General features: G+C 47.5%; 1 protein-coding gene across 1 annotated transcript in view; it reads right to left on the bottom strand.

Moving 5' to 3' along the window:
• The window catches only part of ITGA9 (integrin subunit alpha 9), a 332,075-nt gene that overhangs the window by 242,350 nt on the left and 69,089 nt on the right, over nt 1-20,636 (bottom strand). Inside the window, exon 14 of the mRNA XM_034662244.1 lies at nt 16,779-16,939. Coding sequence (XP_034518135.1) covers nt 16,779-16,939 — 161 coding nt within the window. The remainder of the gene's footprint in view (nt 1-16,778; nt 16,940-20,636) is intronic.

Genomic DNA, 20,636 nt, shown 5'->3' on the forward strand with positions numbered 1-20,636 from the left:
TGCTGTTGTTGAAGCCACCGGTCTGTGGGATTTTGTTATGATGGCCCGAGCAGACTAGCACACCAAATAACAAGTGGGAAGAAGTCCTCAGCCCACCTGAGGAATGGGGGTGAGGAGAGGAATGGAAGCAGTGGGCAGTCATCCTGGAGAGGAAGCCTTGCAGCTGGATCTGGAAAGGGTTGGTTTTTGCAGGGGGGAGGTGGAAGGGGAGCAACAAGAGCAAGTGCAAGGAGTCCAGCAGGTCTGGGCTACCTGACTTGCCGAGTCTCACTTTCAGAACAGATGCCTCCACACAGCAAGAGTTCTTTTGGAGGCAGGGGCTGCGTCCAACTGTGCGCCATCCCTCTGGGGCTCCGCACTGTCTGGTGGGAGCTCAACAAATGGAGTGGCCCACATCATGGGCCACAAGAGACCTACCTGGACGTAGGTCATCACATCAGTGATGCACTTTAAAGTGAACTCAAAACAGAGAACATGGGGTGAGAAAGGCAAAGCTGACAAGTGGCCAAATAAGACCACGACCCAAATGCAGATGTGAGAATCTGAGCTTCTCAAGAGGGGGCTGGGGCTTTTTCATCCCTGTTCCCCTGCACTCAGCAGCACCTGGCACCCAAAACATACACACTGGTGGGCTGAATGCATGAACCAGACTTTGAGGTCCTCAAGAGGATTAACTGACATTTATTCTCTAAATGTCTGAGGCCAAAGACAGACTGGGAAGACCAAAAAGAGGGCAGAGAGCCTCCATTTTCCCAAGCTGCTCCCCTGCTCCGGGCTTACTGACCCACCCCAAGCCTCTCTCCTGGACAGACCACATCAAATGTGGACAGGCTTGTGTAGCCATGAGTCAAGTTCTCCAACCAATGTGGGAACCCAAGCGCAGATTCGCCTGGAGACAGGCCTTCCAGAGCCAGGGCCTTCTCTTTCTCAGAATGAGCTGCTGTCACCATTACAGTAACCATTTCTTATGGGCCCCAGTGTTTTGATGACATAATTTGCCCAAGGTCCCAGAACTAGTAAGTTGCCAGATGGGATTCAAACTCAAGACTTTGCTGTGGACCAGTTGTGAAGTCCTGAGTAAATTAAATGCTCAAGTGTCAGATCTGACAACTCTAAAATGGGATCTTATTTTGTCTACATATGTATATAAAATTATAATACATGTACTTCTATGTATAATATTATATGTCACTGGGTTCTTATAAGGACTAAATGTACACGTAAAACACTTAGCACACAGTAAATGTTCAATAAAAGGTAGTTATTATCACGGTTATCATTGTTGTTTATTTTCTTCTTTTTATTTGCACAGCCCCAATGCAGCATTTAGAAAAAGAAGCAGTTTCCTGTTACCCTCTTCACACAAAACGTGTGGGATGCATATGGACAGACTTTTCTTTGGGGCCCCCATTATTCCAACTACAATGATGTAGGTCCAGATCTGTCTTGTGAGAAGACCCTAAAAGCCATCTGCAGGCAGCCACTTGGGAGGGGCGGGTTATTCAGTGTGGGGGCTTCCCTGGCTGGCTGTTACGTGAGAGCATCCTTTCCGCCACCCACATCCACTCCAACTAGCAAATTCCCCATCCTCATAAACAGAGGTGTCCAGGAGCCTAGGCAGAAAATTCATGCGACCACCGTTTTGTCTCAAATGTGGGAAGAACCCACACTAAGTTGTTTCTCATTCTATTTGCTCCAAGACAGCAGACCCAAGGAAAAGGGAAAGAAAAAAATTTTTTTAATTATTCTGCTTAATAAGAGTTTGTACTTCAAGAAGTTCCTAGTCTTTGGGGAAGAGAAATGCATTTCTGACATGGTTGTACCCAAAACATTCCAGTGAAGTTAAACAAAACTGCCAGAAGAGCTATGCTCAGTAAGCTGACTGCTAGCAACACCATCCTTCAAGCACCAGGCAGTGGGTGAGCAGAAGACGCTGCAGCCCACACCCGCCCTCCTGTAAGGGCACATGTCCTCTACTACCGCCAAGCACCAGCGTGAGCCAGTGGGTCACACATGGTCTCAACGAAGCCAGAGTGTTACCAGCAGAACTATGTTCCCTCCTCACTGATGGGGGACACTCCCCAGCAGTATGAGGAGAGAGGCAGCTGGCCCCTCTGATGCCCCCCACAGCTTTCTGACGCCTGGGAAACTGCCGGAAGATGGTCTTCACCCTTTGACTTTGCTTGTAACTCTTTTTTTTTTTTTAAAGATTTTATTTATTTATTTGGCAGGGAGAGACAGCCAGCAAGAGGGGGACACAAGCAGGGGGAGTGGGAGAGGAAGAAGCAGGCTCCCAGCGGAGGAGCCTGATGTGGGGCTCGATCCCAGAACGCTGGGATCACACCCTGAGCCGAAGGCAGATGCTTAACGACTGAGCCACCCAGGTGCCCCTTTACTTGTAACTCTTGGTACTGATTTGTTCCAGCTCTTGCTTCTCAGAGTGTGATCTGTGGATCAGCAGCATGGGCGTGCTGGGGCAGCGTGTCAGAATTTCACCCAGACCTGCTGCATCAGGTCTGCACTTGTCACATCACACGGTCCCCAGGTGACTGGCATGCACACTGAAGTCTAAGAGGCCCTTGTAAACCGACTCATGAATGTTAACTCTCCCTTTCTAACTCGCCCAGCTTCAGGAGAAGGAAGGCGGCAGTGGTGTTACCATTTGCCCTCCTCTCTTCCCATATAGACTTCTCATTTGTGCCATACTTTCTAGTTTCTTTTCACCATCTGCTTTTAATCATTAAAGTAGAAATCCCCTGAACACCTATGAAAAAAGTCTTGGCCCATTCCAAACAGAGAGGTAGCAAGGTAGAGTCACTGATTTATGGGCTAGAGAAGGAAAAAGGGGCCCCATGTCTCCTGGCCCCCTACTATGGAGTCAATACTCTCCTTCTCACTTTCAGCCAAGGAAACAGAGGCTGGGCGATAAAGGCCCATGACCACAATGGACCAGCCGGACCTGCCCCCTCCTGGCCCGGCCACTCGGGAAAGTGCTTCAGCTCCTGTGTTGCACCAATGCAGAGCTCAGAAGCAATCGTTCCCGCCAGGACTTGCACGAGCATCAGGAACGAGGGCCTTTATAAACTATAAGGCAGTTCTGTAATGTGTCTTAAACCTTAAAATGCTCTCCGTTTGGACCCAGCAATTGCATCTCTATCCTCTATACTGCTACTGTGTATATAGTTTCATGCCACAGAGAAGAAATCAGAAGACATCAGATGCAAGATTGGGACATTCCTTAAATGATTGACTCAGGGAGAACCTCCGATTTTCTCAGTGCTAAATGCTCTTCCCCGCCCCCCGCGGTATATGGCCTACGGACACTATGTTTGTGGATACAGGCACGTGTGTGTATGTGTATACATGCATGCATGCATGTGTGTGCCAAAAAAAACCCTGGAGAGACTATGGTCTATGGCATTCTTGAAACTCAGGTTTAATTACTGTATGTAAGTACAAAGTGAAACAGTCAATTTAATTTCAACTCAGCAATTTATGTTTCCATTTGGCTTATAAGGCTTGACTTATGTCACCAATGCCCTGTGAAGACTCCATGTCCTCCTGGCACAGAATCTGCAAGTTACCTACTCAGTGTGCATCTGTCCTCCTGTAATAATTAAACTTCAGTATCAGCACGGTCCAATATGGTAGCTACTAGCCACACATGATTATTTAAGTTTAAACTTAAAGTAAAAATTTAACTCCTCAGTGATGCTAGCTCCATTTCAAGTTCTCAATAGTCGATTAGTGGCCGCCATATTAGACAGTGCAGATATAGCACATTTCCATCTCAGAAAGTTCTACCGGACAGTTAAGCTCTACACTGTTAGAGTTTGTAGGATGTCCAACCAAAACTGACATCTCCCAACCTCCCTTAAGATATGGTCAGTGAGGGGCACCTGGGTGGCTCAGTCGGTTAAGTGTCTGCCTTCAGCTCAGGCCATGATCTCATCAGACCCTGCATCTGGCTCCCTGCTCAGTGGGGAGTCTTCTCCCTCTGCCTCCCCATCCCCGCTGCTTGTGTGCTCTCTCTCTCTCTCTGTCTCAAATAAATAAATTCTTAAAAAAAAAAAATCTGGTCAGTGAGTTGGTAGAAGTCACTGGAGACTCTTTACAAGGGCCTCAGATCAGATGGCAAGACCTTTTGCCCTTCTCTGTTCATGGAAAGCAGACACAGTAGCTGGAACTCAGCAGCCATTCTGGGATCATGAGGAAAATGTGCTCCTAATGTTCTAGGAATGTCTTTGCTCCTCCTCTCTCTCCCCATCTTTAAATACAATCTATCTGCTGCTGACTCCCAAAGTTATACCTCCAACAGAGACCACTACTCAAACTGCAGATTCATGTATACACATGTCCACTTCACGATCTAATGGGCCCCTCTAACTCAATGTGTCTAAATATGAACTTAAAACCTGGTCCACCTGCAACCTTTCGATTCCAGTCAAAGATAGCACCACTGACAACTCCCGGCTTCCAGTTACTCAGGCTGAAAATCTTGGCGTCACCTAGGACGTCTCATTCCCTGACACTTGACCATTGAAACCTCAAGATCCACCTTCGAAATGAATGAAGAGTGCAACCACTTCTCCCCAGCTCCACTGCAATCATCCCAGGAAGAACCATGAAGCTCTCTTCCCCAATGCTTGAAGAGTCCCCTAGACATGTCCTGCTCCTATTCCATCTCCCACAGTCCATTTCAGTACAGCAGCAAGAAGGGTCCTTTTGAAGTAAGAGCCCTTACTTCAAAGCAGAATGTAAAACCACATCACTGCTCTGCTCAGACCCTCAGAGTAAACACAAAGTCCTCCCCATGGCCCATGGGGCCTGATGGGGTCTGCCCCAAGCCCACCACTGCCACTCGGACTCCTCTCCCCCATTCTCTCCCACAGCCCCCCTGATTCCTCTTCAAATACGTCTCACATTCCCAGGCCCTGTCTGATCGGTTCCTGCAGGAAACCACCTTGACAGCTGCCCACCTCCTACTCTCTGCCCAAACCCCACCTTCTCAGCAAGGTCACCCTGCCCTCCCAACCCTATTTGTTTTCTTTCTCCAGGGTGCTCATCACCTAACACAATGTAAGTTACTCCTTTATTGTATCTATTGTCTGTCTCTCTCCACTGGCATGTAGGCTCCCAGAGGGCATGGATTTCTGTCTGCTCACGGATGGACCTGAGGGCCCACGTGGCCCCCGACATGGTAGGCACTCACTACATACTTCCTGGATAACTGAAAGGTCATGAGAATCGCATCCTTGAGCCTCTGAAATAGCCACCTCTTTTCCTCCTATAAGAAATCTTCTGGGGCGCCTGGGTGGCACAGCGGTTAAGCGTCTGCCTTCGGCTCAGGGCGTGATCCCGCGTTATGGGATCGAGCCCCACATCAGGCTCCTCCGCTATGAGCCTGCTTCTTCCTCTCCCACTCCCCCTGCTGTGTTCCCTCTCTCGCTGGCTATCTCTGTTTCTGTCAAATAAATAAAAAAAAAAGAAAGAAAAGATTTCTTTCTTTTTTTTTAATTTATTGAAAGATTTTTTAATTTATTGAAAAGATTTCTTTCTTTTTNGAAAGAAAAGATTTCTTTCTTTTTTTTTTAATTTATTGAAAGATTTTTTAATTTATTGAAAAGATTTCTTTCTTTTTTTTTAATTTATTGAAAGATTTTTTAATTTATTGAAAAGATTTCTTTCTTTTTTTTTTTTTTATTTATTCGACAGAGATAGAGACAGCCAGCGAGAGAGGGAACACAGCAGGGGGAGTGGGAGAGGAAGAAGCAGGCTCATAGCGGAGGAGCCTGATGTGGGGCTCGATCCCATAACGCGGGATCACGCCCTGAGCCGAAGGCAGACGCTTAACCGCTGTGCCACCCAGGCGCCCCAAGAAAGAAATCTTCTAACGTGGGGAAAGGTCAACTGATGTGCTTAAGCCCCTGTAGGCCAGGTCTCCACTCCTGGTGGCTGAATGAATGTCTGTGAAAGCCAAGGGTATCATGCTGAATTCAGAATGCAGGGAGGACTGGGGGCTCCTTGCAGAGGTCATGGTACTGGAAGCCCCACTAATGACCCAATCGAAGTCTTACCTCCCAGGAGATGAAACTCGCCTCAGCTCCAGGGAGCAGAGGAGACATGGTGAAGCAAGTGAGCCTATTATTATAGTCATCTCCTTCAAATCCTTAGCTGGCGTGGAATTTTCCTCAGAAGAATTCTCTGGACCAGCCCCCCACTGCGACCCTTACCCAGATAAGAGTCATCCCCCTCTGACAGATGTCTTTATCCACAGCCTATCTTGACGTGCAGCACAGCACAAAGGGAGCTCTCTTCCCCCACTTCCCCTTATTGCAGCTCCCACCCACACACAGGACTCTCATTATCAACCTGGGCCTGCAGCCAGCTTCGGAGACAGCACTGGGTGCCCAGCAAGCTGGTCCCATGGTCCGCTGCCTTTGCAGCAAGACACTGTGGCTGGGTCCACTTGGCCTATCCACCTTCATTCAGAGGCCACTGTGGGTCCTCCACATGGAGCTGGACATGTCTCAGACACAAATGCTCCACTTGGGAAGAGACAACAAGGATTGTATGGTCTGGTGGACCAGCCACTACACGAAGGGTGGTTCTCAGGCCTGATGCTTCTTGATTCATGTGGAGCTCACTTATTAGGCCAGAGAACCCTCCAGATGGCTTTGGGATTGGAGGCCTCAGGAGGGAGTGAAGACAACAAAGAAAAGCAGAATAGTACAGTTTGGGCCACCTTGATATGGTGCTTCTGATTAATGCAATTGGTAAGAAAAGGGCAAGACCAGCCCAAAGGTTCTACTTGATCAAATCACCAAGCAAGAAGACCAAGGGGTGGAAGAAAGCCTCGTGGAGTCATCAGCCTACCCTCCACTAATCAGGACTGGGCCAAACTCAGTCTCCAGAGATAGGGGGATTGCTAGGGTTTAAACTGGCCTAAGGGAAGTAATCTCCCCTTCACCAGGCCCCTTCCCTCCTCCAAGACAACTCAACAATCAGCCCATTACTCTTTGGTGTATAGAGGGGTTGCTGAACAGGATCCCAACATGCATATAGGATAGGGAGTAAGGAATGGCTACCTCGATAAATTAAAATAAAATCTTTTTCATTATTTTAACTGGAAACTATTAAATCATCTAAAAATTTCAATCAAAATGCAGAGTGCCTCTGAACCAAATGGACAAATATAAAAGCTGTAGTCTGGTGGTTATACTAACCCCACAAATTTAACTTTCCCATTATTTGTCAACATAAAAAAACCCCACAGGAAACAAGAATGAAAGACGCTGATAATCAAACAACTGTGTGTAAGGCAGGACGTGAGTGATATGATTGACTTAGAGACAAACACAGCAGACACGGTGGTCACGGCCAGTGGAACGTTCTGCAGTAGGCTTGCAAGAGCCAACTGTTCAATTTTCAGAAAGTGGTGATAAAAGACATTACTAAATTGCATAAGCTTATAATCAAATGAATTATATTAAGTTAAGGTAGGTAATAAATACTCAAACTCATCACTTCCTAGTTATTTAATTATGCCTTACTGTTATCCATGTTCTTAAGGTTATCAGATCTGGCATAGTCTCTCATGTATGGTATGGAAATACTATACAACGGAACGCTACGGGACATTTCTTCCTAATGCCACATCCAGTGACGTCACATTGATAGGATGAAATCAGCCATGGTGGGAATAGTCATACCAGGGAGACTAGCAAAATGCTCCAGGTCAGCTCCCCTCCCGAGAGCTGGTTGTTACACACTGCCAGCAGCACACTATTGCTCCCTGATGTGCTCATCAACAGTGGCCACCTGTGGTGACCCACCTATGGTGGCCACATGCTCATCCCAATAAAGGCTCTTGCTAGTTCTGCAATGTTGGGCAAGTTATATACCCTCTTTATCCGTGCAAACCCCTTAAAGAGTACCTGGCACGCGAGTACTCCGTTCGTTGTGGCTTACGCTTATGAGAGGGGTTATGGTGCGCTGGTAAAGAGCCCAGCCTTGGAAACCACACTTGCTGGGTTCGAATCTCACCTCTGCTCCTTGTCAGCTGGAGGATCCTGAGCAAGTTCCTTCACTCCTCTGTGCCTTGTCTTCTAAATCCCCTGAGGAAGGCCAACAAGAGTAACTACCTCTCATGTTAGTATGAGGAGAAAAGAAGGGCAAAAGTCGTAATGGACAAAGACTGCCATGAACTAAATAAATGCTCGATTCAAGTTTGCGGCTTCCGTTATCATGGGAGTTCTTTTAGTAAGAATCATCTTCCAAGGGGGGTTACTTACCAAATTCCTTACTAATTTCCATATTATCACACCTCACTTTTTCCCAAATAGACTATTATCTACTAGAGAGGATCACAGAGAAATCCTGCTGCTTTTTAAATTCAAATGAACTCCAAAAGTTTACCATTAATTAAAAGTGAGCATTTAAAAACACAGAACTACCATATGATCCAGTAATTCCAATCCTGGGTATTCACCCGTAGAAAACAAAAACACTAATTTGAAAAGATTATCTGCACTCCCATGTTCATCGTAGCATTATTTACAACACCAAGATACAGAAGCAACCTAAGTGTCCAGTGATGAGTGAATGAATAAAGATGTGGTGCATGTACACAGGCGCGTGTACACACACACATACACACACGCACACACAAGAATATTATTCAGCCATAAAAAAGAGGGAAATCCTGCCATTTGCAACAACATGCATGGACCTTGAAGGCATTGTGCTAAGTGCAACAAGTCAGCCAGAGAAAGACGAATACCTTATGATCTCACTTATATGTGGAATCCAAAACAAACACAACTCCCAGATAAAGAACAGATTGATGACTGCTAGAGATGGAGGGTGGGGGGCGAAATGGGTGAAGGGGGTCAAAAGGTACAAACTTCCAGTTTTAAAATAAATACGTCTTGGGGGTATAATGTACAGCTTATACTATAGTTAATAATATTTGAAAGTTGCTGAGAGAGTAAATCTTGATTTGTAACTCTGTGTGGTGACAGATGGTAACTAGACTTATCGTAGTGGACAGTCTGCAATGCATACGTAGAGCAAATTGCTATGCACACCTGAAACTAATCTAATGTTATATGTCAATTATGTCTTAATTTTTAAAAAAGTGAATAAACCATGAAGGAAATTCCAAAACAGGAATTACTGAAAGATGATTACTTTGAAGGAAGTCATTCTTATAATAAACATGTAAGCTTTAGGCTTGAGGGGTAAAGAAAATCCTTGTAATCCTTTAAAATCATATCTCAGGGGCGTCTGGGTAACACAGCGGTTAAGCATCTGCCTTCGGCTCAGGGCATGATCTCGGCGTTATGGGATCGAGCCCCACATCAGGCTCTTCGGCTATGAGCCTGCTTCTTCCTCTCCCACTCCCCCTGCTTGTGTTCCCTCTCTCGCTGGCTGTCTCTATCTCTGTCGAATAAATAAATAAAATCTTAAAAAAAAATAAAATAAAATCATATCTCAAATACAGGGACAAAAGCAGTAAAACAGAACACATTATCATGTGTGACTTCAAAAGAATATTAGTGTTATAAGGGCATCAACAACATACTAAACTCAGAGCACATAAGTATGAATAGAAAGCTGTCTCTTAAAATGAAAATTTCACTCACAAATTGCTATAAGGCTTGTCTCAAACAAAGTACAAAAAAGCCTATGATAAAACCATTATTGTCAATGCCATGGCCCTGTATTTATATCAGCCTTATTTCCAGGAAAAAAAAAAAAAAAAGGTGGGGCACCTAGGTGGCTCAGTTGGTTAACTGTCTGCCTTTGGCTCAGGTCATGGTCTCAGGGTCCTGGGATTGAGTTCCATGTCAGGCTTCTTGCTCAGCAGGGAGCCTGCTTCTCCTTCTGCCCCTCCCCCACTCGTGCATGCACTCTCTCTCTCAAAAATAAATAATCCTAAAAAAAAAGTGAAGTGGGCAAAGCTACTGTATTAGAATTATTGTGCCTTCCTTTACTAATCATAAGGTCTCCTGTGGCAATGTTCAAATGCCGAAGACTTCATTCCGCCCAGCAAAGAAATCAATGGCCACACGGTGCTCACAGAGGATATCAACACCCATGTGGAACATCCACTACACCCCCTGAATTCGTGATCCCTCCTCAGTTTGCACTCCAGCTATGCACAACATGGTCTCCTGGAGGAGGCAGGCAAAGTAACCACGCTCTGGGGGCTGACTCCAAGCACGGTCTCTAGAACCCGGTCTCCAGAGGCCAGCCTCCAGCTCCTCAATAAGTGCATTCAGTCGTATAACCATCACTACGATCACGATCTGGAATATTCTCATCACCCTGAAAAGCTCCCTCTTGCCTCTACACAGTTAATCATCCCCATCTCCTCCCCATCCCTGGCCCCCAAAAGCCACTGATCTGCTTTTTGGCTCTGTAGTTGGCCTTTTCCACAAGGTCGTATAGATGGAACCACTATACCACTAGTAGTTCTCTATGTCTGATTTCTTTCACTTAGCATCATGCTTTTGAGATTCGTCATGTTACTGCATACCTGCATGTATACATTATCACACGTTATACACACGTGTGTGTACATGTGATTGTGTACATCGGTAGTTCATTGTACGGATTTACCAAAGTCTGTCTGTCCATCTTATTGGACATTCTAGAAGAAAAAAGTAAGCTGCACCACTGTGTGTCACGGCATGCTGCCATCCATGTAGAAAGGGGATATACACACGCAACTTTGTGTGTCTATTGACCAGCTCTTGAAAGACACACAAGAAACTGGAATTATGGTTGCCTCTGAAGGAGAAATAGAGTGGCTGAGAGATGTCCTTTCTCTGTATACCTTTTAATATAGTTAAAAAAAATTTTTTTTTACTATGTACATATACTACCAATTCAAATAAATAAATTTTAAGATGACTTCCTCCGTCTAGGGTCTGCATCCCTTTTCCCCAAATCTTAAACTTTTTTTAGCTATTTCTTTGACTTATCAAGATGAGCAAAAGGTTTAACAAGGTAACAAGGAATTTTCCAGATAAAAAAAGGAATTTTGCTGTTTTCCTTTTTCCCCTTCCTCATGGAGTTCTTACACACTCCAACTTGATTCCCTTAACTATGTGCTTCATAAACTTAGAAAACAAGCCTCTGACATCTGACCACCACATTCAGTAAAGCCAAAGGCCCTGCAAACTCACAGGCTCTCACGTGAGCAGAGCTTGGTCCGAAGGCACCTCGTTGGATGTGAAAACAGAAACAGACTGGACCACCTGGGCAGAGCCCAAGGCGTGACCTCTGAGGAGCCCTGGTGGCCTGAGAAGCCCTGCCCTCTGCCAGGCCGGGCTGACCATCTGCCCCACAGCAACAATGGAGCTGCAGTACCTTAGGTTGGAACCCCCTTGAAAGACCCTCCGGCAACATAAAAGCACAACCGAGTGAACATCTGCAGCCACTCAGGAAAGCCAGTGCGCATTCATATTCCCTTGTCTGGTGTGGGGTGGGGGCTTTTTTCCCCCTTGTTACATTAATCCTTGTTCTTGGCTCTTTTGACAGTGTCTGACACATGGCTTTGCTCACTGAAAGTTTTCTGAAGGCCTCTAGAGGGGTGGCTGATCCTCAGAGCTGGGAATGACGTCACCAACGCCACGCTCGGCTGTGCCTGGGCTTCTCCCCAACCTCCCCGTAGAGCCTTGGGCTGCTGCCCTGATCCCCAGCTCCTGAAGAGGCCCTCACCTGCCCAGCACGCACAAGCATCCGGCTTACAAGGGCCTGCTTCCTGAGGCACCGTGCAGGCCTCGAGGCCGGAGCATGGTTGTTACCCCGGTAAACACGCACAGAGCCGAAAACAACGGAGCAATGACAGGTCATGCTTATTCAGTCTTCAGCTTGGGCCACGCGCCCGCGACTCTTCCCCGCCACCTCCCAGCAGCAGGTTCCCAGGTCAGTGGGCAAGCCCCACCCTGACCAGATACTCCCTGGGACCCCTCACTCCAGCAGACCAATGACTTGCTTCAGCAAGGCTTGGTTGGACAAGCATTTGTTTTGTGCCTATCATCCCCAAAGAAAAGAGGCAGTATGGAGGAAGCTCCCAGGAGATAGGCGGTTGACGGCAGCATCCCATGGGCCCATGACAATGGCCAGCTACGGACTGACGAGGCCTTGAATGGACATCCTTCAGCAGGCAAGAGGGGTGAGGTGTATCCCATCAAAGCAAAGCACGGCCAAGCCTTCCCAGACAGGGCTCAGGACATGGTTTTCCATGGCATTGTATCAGGGCCCACATATTTGGAAAGTTATTCCCCGGTCAGTACCCTTCCAGTCCTTCTGATTGCATCGGGGGAAAGCTCGGTATGGTTGCCAGTATGTCCTTGACCCTTCCCTAGCACTCCGTAATTTCCCCTTCTCACACACAGGAAGAGTGGGCGGCTTCTTCACAGACTTTGGCAAACGATGAAATCCAGTTAGGGTTTGATGACATTGTTGTGTCTTCAATGTATTTACTTTTATAGTTACTTTCTGTTTGGTATATAATAATTGGTTTTCTGCGTACAGGAAGGCAGAAAATTTCTGTTTCAAATTATTTTATTTGAGGCAAAAAGTCAACTGATTTAAAGAAAAAATATGAAATAAGATACCACAGAAGGTGTGTGTCTAAGATATATATTAAAAAAAAAAGCAAAAACCATGTAGGGGTATGTGGTTTTTCATGGATCTGACAAAAACCGGGCCTCTGATCACTGAGGTGCCAGAGACACTGGGATGAGCCCGAGAACTAAGGTTCGGAACCACACGAGGCACCTTCCAGAAGAAAAGGAGTCCATTCACCTTGACAAGAGCCCAGGGCATGTGTGATGTCATGTGGAAGATGAGGCTAGAAGTGTGAGCTGGGCCAGCTTGTGGAGAGCCCTGAGGCTGAGTGGCCATGTAAGGGCTTTCACCTGTGACTGGGAAGACCCCCGAGACGCCTCCAGTCCACTTCACTAGTAGGAGGGAGCCGATCCCCAAAACTGTGGTGGTCTGGGAGAGGAGGGGAGATAAGCTGAGGCACGTGGACCCTGAGGCAGAAAGGCCAGGGAAGTAGCCTGGCCTGCCTCAGCTCTGGGGGCCACAGTGAGCCCTTGAGAATGGACCCGGCATCCCCAGGAGGATGGGGCTTATCACGATAATCTGTGTGTCCTGAAGGCCCCAGCAGGGCTGAGAAGGGAACAAAGTGTGGGACAACACAGCTAGCCTGGGAGGCAGGTGTTAGCTCAAACAGTGTTCTACAGTAGAGATGCTTACCACCATATATGGAAAGAAAACTTCTAGGGAAAAGGAGGAAGAGAGAGAGAGAGAGAAAAAAAAAAAAAGATTGGAATAGGTTTAAAGCAAAAAAGAAAAAAAAATACCTAAAGATAGCCTAAACAAAACACACCCAGCCCCTCGTGCCTGCCTCACAGTCTGCTGGCCATATGGCGGCGGTAAGCTGGAGTGCCTTTATTTAACTTCCTTCACCATCTACAAATCCAAGAGCCAGCCCATCGAGAAGGCCCCTTGCAGCAGAGGCTACACCATGCCCTCATGCCCAGAGGATCAGCTCCTGGTCCCCCGTCCCCACTCCAGAAGGCCACCCGCTGCCACTCCCTCCCTACCCTTATTGCCTGTATCAACTCCCATGAGGGCCACGCCCCCCCCCCCCCCCCCCCCCCGCAGCTATTTTCCCACACAGCACACACCAGGGCTAGGCCTGCTGCTTCCTTGGCCAGCTGGGCCACTGGGCCACACCGTGTACCGTCAGCCAGCTCATGAGTGTTCACACTAACGGGCAAACTGGCTGCCTCTGCCATTCACCAGCGTCCTCCACTACAGCCCAGACAACAACTGGGCAATAAACTTTCCTGGTGGCTGTGAATGATCAGCCACCAGAGCGCCACTTAACAGGGCTGCTGCCTCTTGAACCATAAGGGCCACAGAAGCCTGGGCCTTCTTGGTGCATCCCACCACCCCCATGTCCTTGTATGAGGAAAGAGCCAAGTACTAATCACATCCAAACTTCTCTAGGTCCGATGTACTGGACTGCTCTCTGGCTCTTCCCCGAGATGACCCAAATCATCCCAGAGAGGTGTGTGCTCGCTCTGCGCTCCTGAGCTGCCCTCACCTCTAAAATCTTGTGACCACCACCTCGATCTCTCTTCTTGACAGCCCTGGTTCTTTTGTGGTTTTAGAATTTTTTTTCTTTTTTTATTCTTTTTGTGTTCTACAAGCTGACACAGAGGTAAAAGGAAATAACACTTAAATATTGAAAGAACTCTTTACAATGAAATCTATAACTGTACAAGTTTATCTCACATGCTGGTGAAAAATCACCAACATCATGGAATGGGACACATCATATCATGGAAGAACCAAGAAAGCTCACGGAGAAATACATCCAAGTATGAAAGTACTGTACTCTTGGTGCCTTCACACATCCTTCTTGTCTGTGTATTTAGGTACAACTCACTGTCTCCTTGGAGAAACACATCCCTGACCTTATCCTACAGGTGTCCATTTAGGAATTCTGTCATCTGCTCCAAGGCTGTGCTCACATCGCCATCTTGGCAAGCCACTCCAGAATTTTACTCTAGCACAACTGGTGTCCAGTGATTAGCTTTAAAAACTCCCTGGGGGAGGCTCCCACAGACTCACCCTCAGAGAAGGGCTCTCAGGGCCAGTGAGCACAGATCTCCTGGCATCCCAGGCACCAAGGAGAGAGCACGGGCATGGGGATTTGTGGGGGACCAGCTGCCCCAAAGGCTCCAGAGTCCGTGTTCCCACTTGGCCTCTTTGGGGGCTGTGTGGCTCACCCAGGGGAAGGGAACCCCTGTCAATCACGTTTTGATCAAATGGAGAAGTGCCAAACTGTGGGGTGAAGGGTACCGGGAAGGTTGAATCTTCCAACGGGATGCCCAGTTAAATCTGAATTTCAGATAAACAACGAATCATTTTTAGTGTAAGTATATCCCATGCACTCTATGGGCTACACTTAACAAAAAAAAAATTATTCGCTGTTTAGCTGACTTTTGGGTTTAATGAGGAAACCCTTATGTTTATGTGGTGAACTCTGGCAGCCCAGGCTATTAGGAAGTAGCAGGACCGACAGCCTTGGGCAGCCCTGCTCTTCCCCTGTTTACCCTCAGAAACAGCCCCACCTCTGGCTGGCACCTCATTATTGCTATTCCCTGAGTGCACTCTGCAAAGGCCTGCAGGCTCTTTGGGGCCCTGTCTTGAGGCCATGACATGCAGGACAACCCCCCAGCCAAAGCAAAAAGTCACCAAGAGCCCAAGGAAAGCATCTGTAGAAGAGACCCAGCATGAGGAAGCCTGAGGGAAGATGCCCCACCTCTGGGGAGTTTGGAGACCCCAAGCACAGGCACTTAAACATCTTGCAGTATTCAGATGTGAGCCTGTCCCAAGGGTAGCCAGGAGCCAATGTAATCTAAGACCTAGAGATGTGAGTGGCTGGTTGGCTTAACAGATGCATGAGCCACTTTATAAATGGCCTTCACTGGGCCATAGGGCAGCTGGTCTGGGCAGGCCCCAGCATGAATCCTGGCAAGAGACATAGCCCAGCCCCACTGAAAAGCATCTCGGGGGCATGGACTCATGGGCTCTAGGCCAGACCAAGTGCCATGGATGTGGGGGGCATTTCTCTATATACAATCCAGAAGCATCAAGAAGCAGCTGTTACTCTCCTGCTCTGGCACTAACAACTCAATAACGGAATGAGATTCTAATCTGTAGACTATTTTTACTATCATCCAGAAAGCCAGTGGCTAATATTAGGTTGAGCTACATGAAAACACCATTTTCCTAAGGCAAGAATGTTAGAATACCGGCAATTACATATGGCCCAAACAGATGATAATGCTGAGTGCCTGCTGGGGGTCAGACTCCCTGCAAGGTCCTTTCAGTATATGTGCCCATTTTAGAGATGCAGAAACTAAGACACACAGAGGTCAAAGCACTCATCCAGCTGGACACACGCCAGGTCTGTGTGACTCCAAAAGCCACATTCACTTTACGCACCATGTGGCGGGTTCATGTGGGTCCTTCTATCTCTTGTGCTCTCTGCCCGTAGGTCGATGCCTGGCCATTCTGGCAACATTGGGCACCACCAGGACTCCCACCCTGCCAGCATCTGTCTATACAAGGGCCACTCTGTAGCTAATCAAAGCCTGGCCTCCTGAATTAGCAGCTAAGCGTATTTAACAAACAATCTCAAGAGGGGAAAAAATTTGAAAATTTATTTAGAGTGAGAGGGAAAAGAGGCCAAAAAAAGCACTCCTAAAATAAACAGAAAGTAATCAAAGGATAAAAACCAAGCCCTACTAGTTTTAAAATGCCTTAATCATGACTATGAGCTAATATGTAGTGGACCGCTGAGAAAGCCATCAGGTACAGTATGATCCAGCATCACCACAGACCCAGATATGTGTACTTCTATGGCTCTCCTCTGAGAAGACCACAGAGCTGCAAAGAGGGAAGAGGATGAGAAGCCTCTCAAAAGGACAAGTCAAGGCCAGGGAGTGTCACTGGTCTCCTGGCCCACCATAACTCCCCTCAGAGGCTGAGACCAGCACAGTAAGATAAATAAAAGGGCTGTCAGACTCCAACTTGAAAAGAAGAAATGAATGTTCTCCTCCTTGTGAAATAAAATGTTAGAAGTCAGAGCATACATAACACACAACGAAAGTAGATTCCACTACTTCTAAATGAATATCCACAGAAATCAAAGCTGGAGAAGAAAAAGGAGGACTGACCTTCACGTGGGCCACGTAGTGATGACACGTCTCCTCCCTGTGGTCCAGCTGTAGCTTCTCTGTGATCTGACCCACGGACTCTCCCAGCAACACAAAGTAGACCCTGGGCAACTGGCCCTTTGCCTTTTTGGCCACATCAGCCGTCAGAACGTAATTGAGACCTGTCAATAAATAAAGTCAAGACGTCATCGAGGACTCGTGTGGAGACAAGGCCACCTGCGCGCCCCCCTCCCAGGCTCACAAGCACACTTCATATGCTACCTGCCTCCCCACTGCAACTGAGGGCTGCAGTCCAAGCCAACACCTTCTTGGAGAGAAGCATGAAGCCTGCATCCTCACAGAATCAAGAGACAATCAGGCCGCCCCCTGCCTTCCCAGCGATGCTCTGTGTATCACACATGATGGCTCTCCCCGTCTTAAACCCCGTGAGTTACCAGCTGAGTCACCAATATACACATCAATAACTAGCTGTACCCACCAGCACTGCTGGCGTCCTGAAAAGAAGACACCCATGTGAACCTACAGGATATTCCGAGAAGCTGCAGAAATTATCATGGCTGCACATAATCCGGATTCCTATAAAGCAATGGGATATATGCCCAACACAAGGGAGCAATTACCCGATAACTCTCAGATGTTGACTTGTGTTCTAGGACCGCAACATCCCTTGGACCATGTGTCATCAGGTCCCCCCAGCACCAACTATGTGCCAGGCACTGTTCCAGGCACAGGGCGTAGGGCAGCTCTGCCCTCGCGGTGCTTACACTCACGGAAACTCAGACCGAGGCTGAAGCTGCCTTTGTTCCCCAGGAGCCGAGTACACGGATCATGTATATTACAGTGCCTGTCGTTTCAACAGCATCATGAGCACTGTGGAGCCTGTGCTCAGGCGTACTGAGCTGCACTTCTGAAGAGAAAAACTCCTCGCCTATTCCTGAACGCATAATGTCACACGGCAGAACCTACCAGAACACAATCTGAAACTTAAAAATAAAGTCACAATACAGGATGCACACTGGATAAACACAAAAGGTCTGACTTTCATAGTTTCAGAGTCATCAGTCACCCTACAACAATGTGCTTCATTAGGCAAATAGGGCGTTCGTGTTAATAGACCTATTTCACTGCTTTTCTGTACCATAGCAGAGATCAGCCCTCTGGGACCCTTTATATTTTTTTTTTAAAGATTTTATTTATTTATTTGACAGAGATAGAGATAGCCAGCGAGAGAGGGAACACAAGCAGGGGGAGTGGGAGAGGAAGAAGCAGGCTCATAGTGGAAGAGCCTGATGTGGGGCTCAATCCCATAACGCCAGGATCACGCCCTGAGCCGAAGGCAGACGCTTAACCGCTGTGCCACCCAGGCGCCCCGGGACCCTTTTTATTTTTTAACTGCTTTGTGGATTCAGGGGAATGTGGCATTTTTAAAGTGAGAGAAAGGGAACATTCTGTCCCCAAAATGACCAGACAAGGCTGCAGAGCCATGGGAAAACAGATGACCCTGTCTCCAAGAACCAGCCCCTTGGAAGCTGGGGCTCTTACACCGGTAAAAAGCAGCCCACACCTGCCCACATTTAAGTATGTGAAGCAGGACAGTGGGGATGGCTCTGTCTTTTAATAACATCAAAGGGATCAGCCACCAGGAGAGGTCCGAGCCAGGAGGGAGGAAAGTGACCAGGACAGGCGTTCTGCAGCTGCCACAGGGTGTATTTTGGATGCATCTAATGGTTTTCCTGGGCCTCTGCCATCTCAGGGATCTTGCCGTGCCAAGCTGGCGGATTCCTGGTCAGCAAGGGCCGGTCTGCCCCAACTTGTTTACTTCAGCAAACAGCTGATTGCCAAGGCAAGGCTGGGTCACCGGGGGACCTGAGACCTGCAGAATCGAAGGCAATATAATGAAGAAGAAAAGAATGCCTGTGGGAAAGTAACATGACAGAGAAAACATGGGAGCCCAGACAAGAGTTGCATACCGACTCCTTTGGCGACACCAGGTAATGGGGCAGATACAGAGAATGTCAAAGCTTCGGGACAATCTAGGGACCATCTGGCTCAAAACCTTCATTTTTCAGATGAGGACCTGAGGCCCCAAAAGGGAACCAGACTTTGCTCCAGGCGAGAGGACCATCCACCACAGAGCTGAGTCTAGAACTTTCCTAACCTCCAGTGTAGGGCTATTCCTACCACACTTGTTCTTGGGGTAATTTTTACATTTTTTGAATGCCCAGACGGCAGAACCCAACACATGCAGGGATTCAGAACTGAACTCTGGCCCATTTAATTTCAACTCATCACAGTTTCCCTGAGCAACAGCCAAACAGTAAGAAAGGATAAGTATAAATGGATTGTGTTCCAAGTTCTATTTAGCCAGCCCAGAGCTAGAACTGGGCATTGCTGGAAGACAAGCCAGGCTACGTCTGGGCAAACCCAACATGGCAGCAGTAGCTGTTGAGTGGCCCCCTCTCCGGCCTTCCTCCCAGGTGTAAGAGCTGCCCCCCTCTTGGGAAGGTGGGCATGGGGAGAACAGAGGGTGTGAACCCTCTTGCCAGTGATGAACTATCTGTGCTCAGAGAGAGCTGGGGTAGAAATGACCATGGGAGGACAGAGCAGATAGGATCAGTGACCCACCCATATCCTCTTGGCTTGTACCATTTCTCTGCTATCCAGCCCAGCTTGCAACTGCCAGTACCCGCATCCCCTTTCCTGACAGCTTTCTCTGGTGGCTCTGCCCACATGCATGGCAGACCAGAAGTGCCAGAGAACCAAAATCCCTGCAAACCTGCAGGAGCCCAGCTCCCTCATCCCTTGGGTGGGGTAACTCGGAGGGGTGCTCTGCATGGATTCGCAGGGTTCCCCTGCAGGAATCAAGGACAGCACACCTTCTGTTTGGCTTCTGTTACTTTTTGTGTCAGCTTGACTAGGTTGTAGTACCCAATCTGGATATCAGGTATTTTTTATTTTTATTTTTTTAAAGAGTTATCGATTCATTCTAGAGAGAGAGAGCACAGCAGGGAGGTGCCGGGAGGAGGAGAAGCAGGACAGAGAGAATCTCAAGCAGACTCCACAATGAAAGCAGAGCCCAACGTGGGGCTTGATCTCACCACCCTGAGATCATGACCTGAGCCAAAACCAAGAGTCAGTTGCTTAACCAACTGCACCACCCAGGTGCCCCTGCAAAGGTATTTTTAAATGAGATTATGTTTAAATCAGTAGACTTTGAATAAAGCAGATTACCCTCATAATGTGGGTGGGCCTCATCTAATCACTTAAAGGCCTTATGGGAAAAAGACTAAAGTCACCCCCAAAGAAGGAATTCTGTCTTCAGGCTGCCTTCAAAATATCAATATACACACATCCAATTGGTTCTGTTTCTCTGCAGAACCCTGACTGACACAGCTTCCTTCCCTTCCTGTCTTACTTTCCTACTGGTGCTTCTTCATATTGATCACAGCCTTGAATCAACCACATGCACCAAATCCTTGACTCAGCTCTGCTTCTGGGAGAATCTGAATTAAGATGGGGCAGGTCAGGAAAAGGGAACAGATTCAGCCTTCAGTGTGTGCCAAGTACTGTGGTGAATACTTTTCAAACACCACTTTAGTCCTGTAACATCCCATCTCACTGTAGAATCTGACCCAATATATCCCTCAGACAACTGAAGAGAGGACAGAAACAACTCACAGTTACTAGAAACTGAGCTGAGGACCACAACCACTGCTCTGCTCCAGGCAGAGCATGGGCATGCCAACATGTTCACCTATCAGATTTTTCTAAAATGTTAAAGTATACAATCACAGACAGACCGAATTATCCAATTCACCAAGCGTAATCATTTTGGAAGCTTTTCATCTTTATAACTGC

Source organism: Ailuropoda melanoleuca, chromosome 6 (assembly GCF_002007445.2).
Source record: "Ailuropoda melanoleuca isolate Jingjing chromosome 6, ASM200744v2, whole genome shotgun sequence".
NCBI lineage: Eukaryota > Metazoa > Chordata > Mammalia > Carnivora > Ursidae > Ailuropoda > Ailuropoda melanoleuca.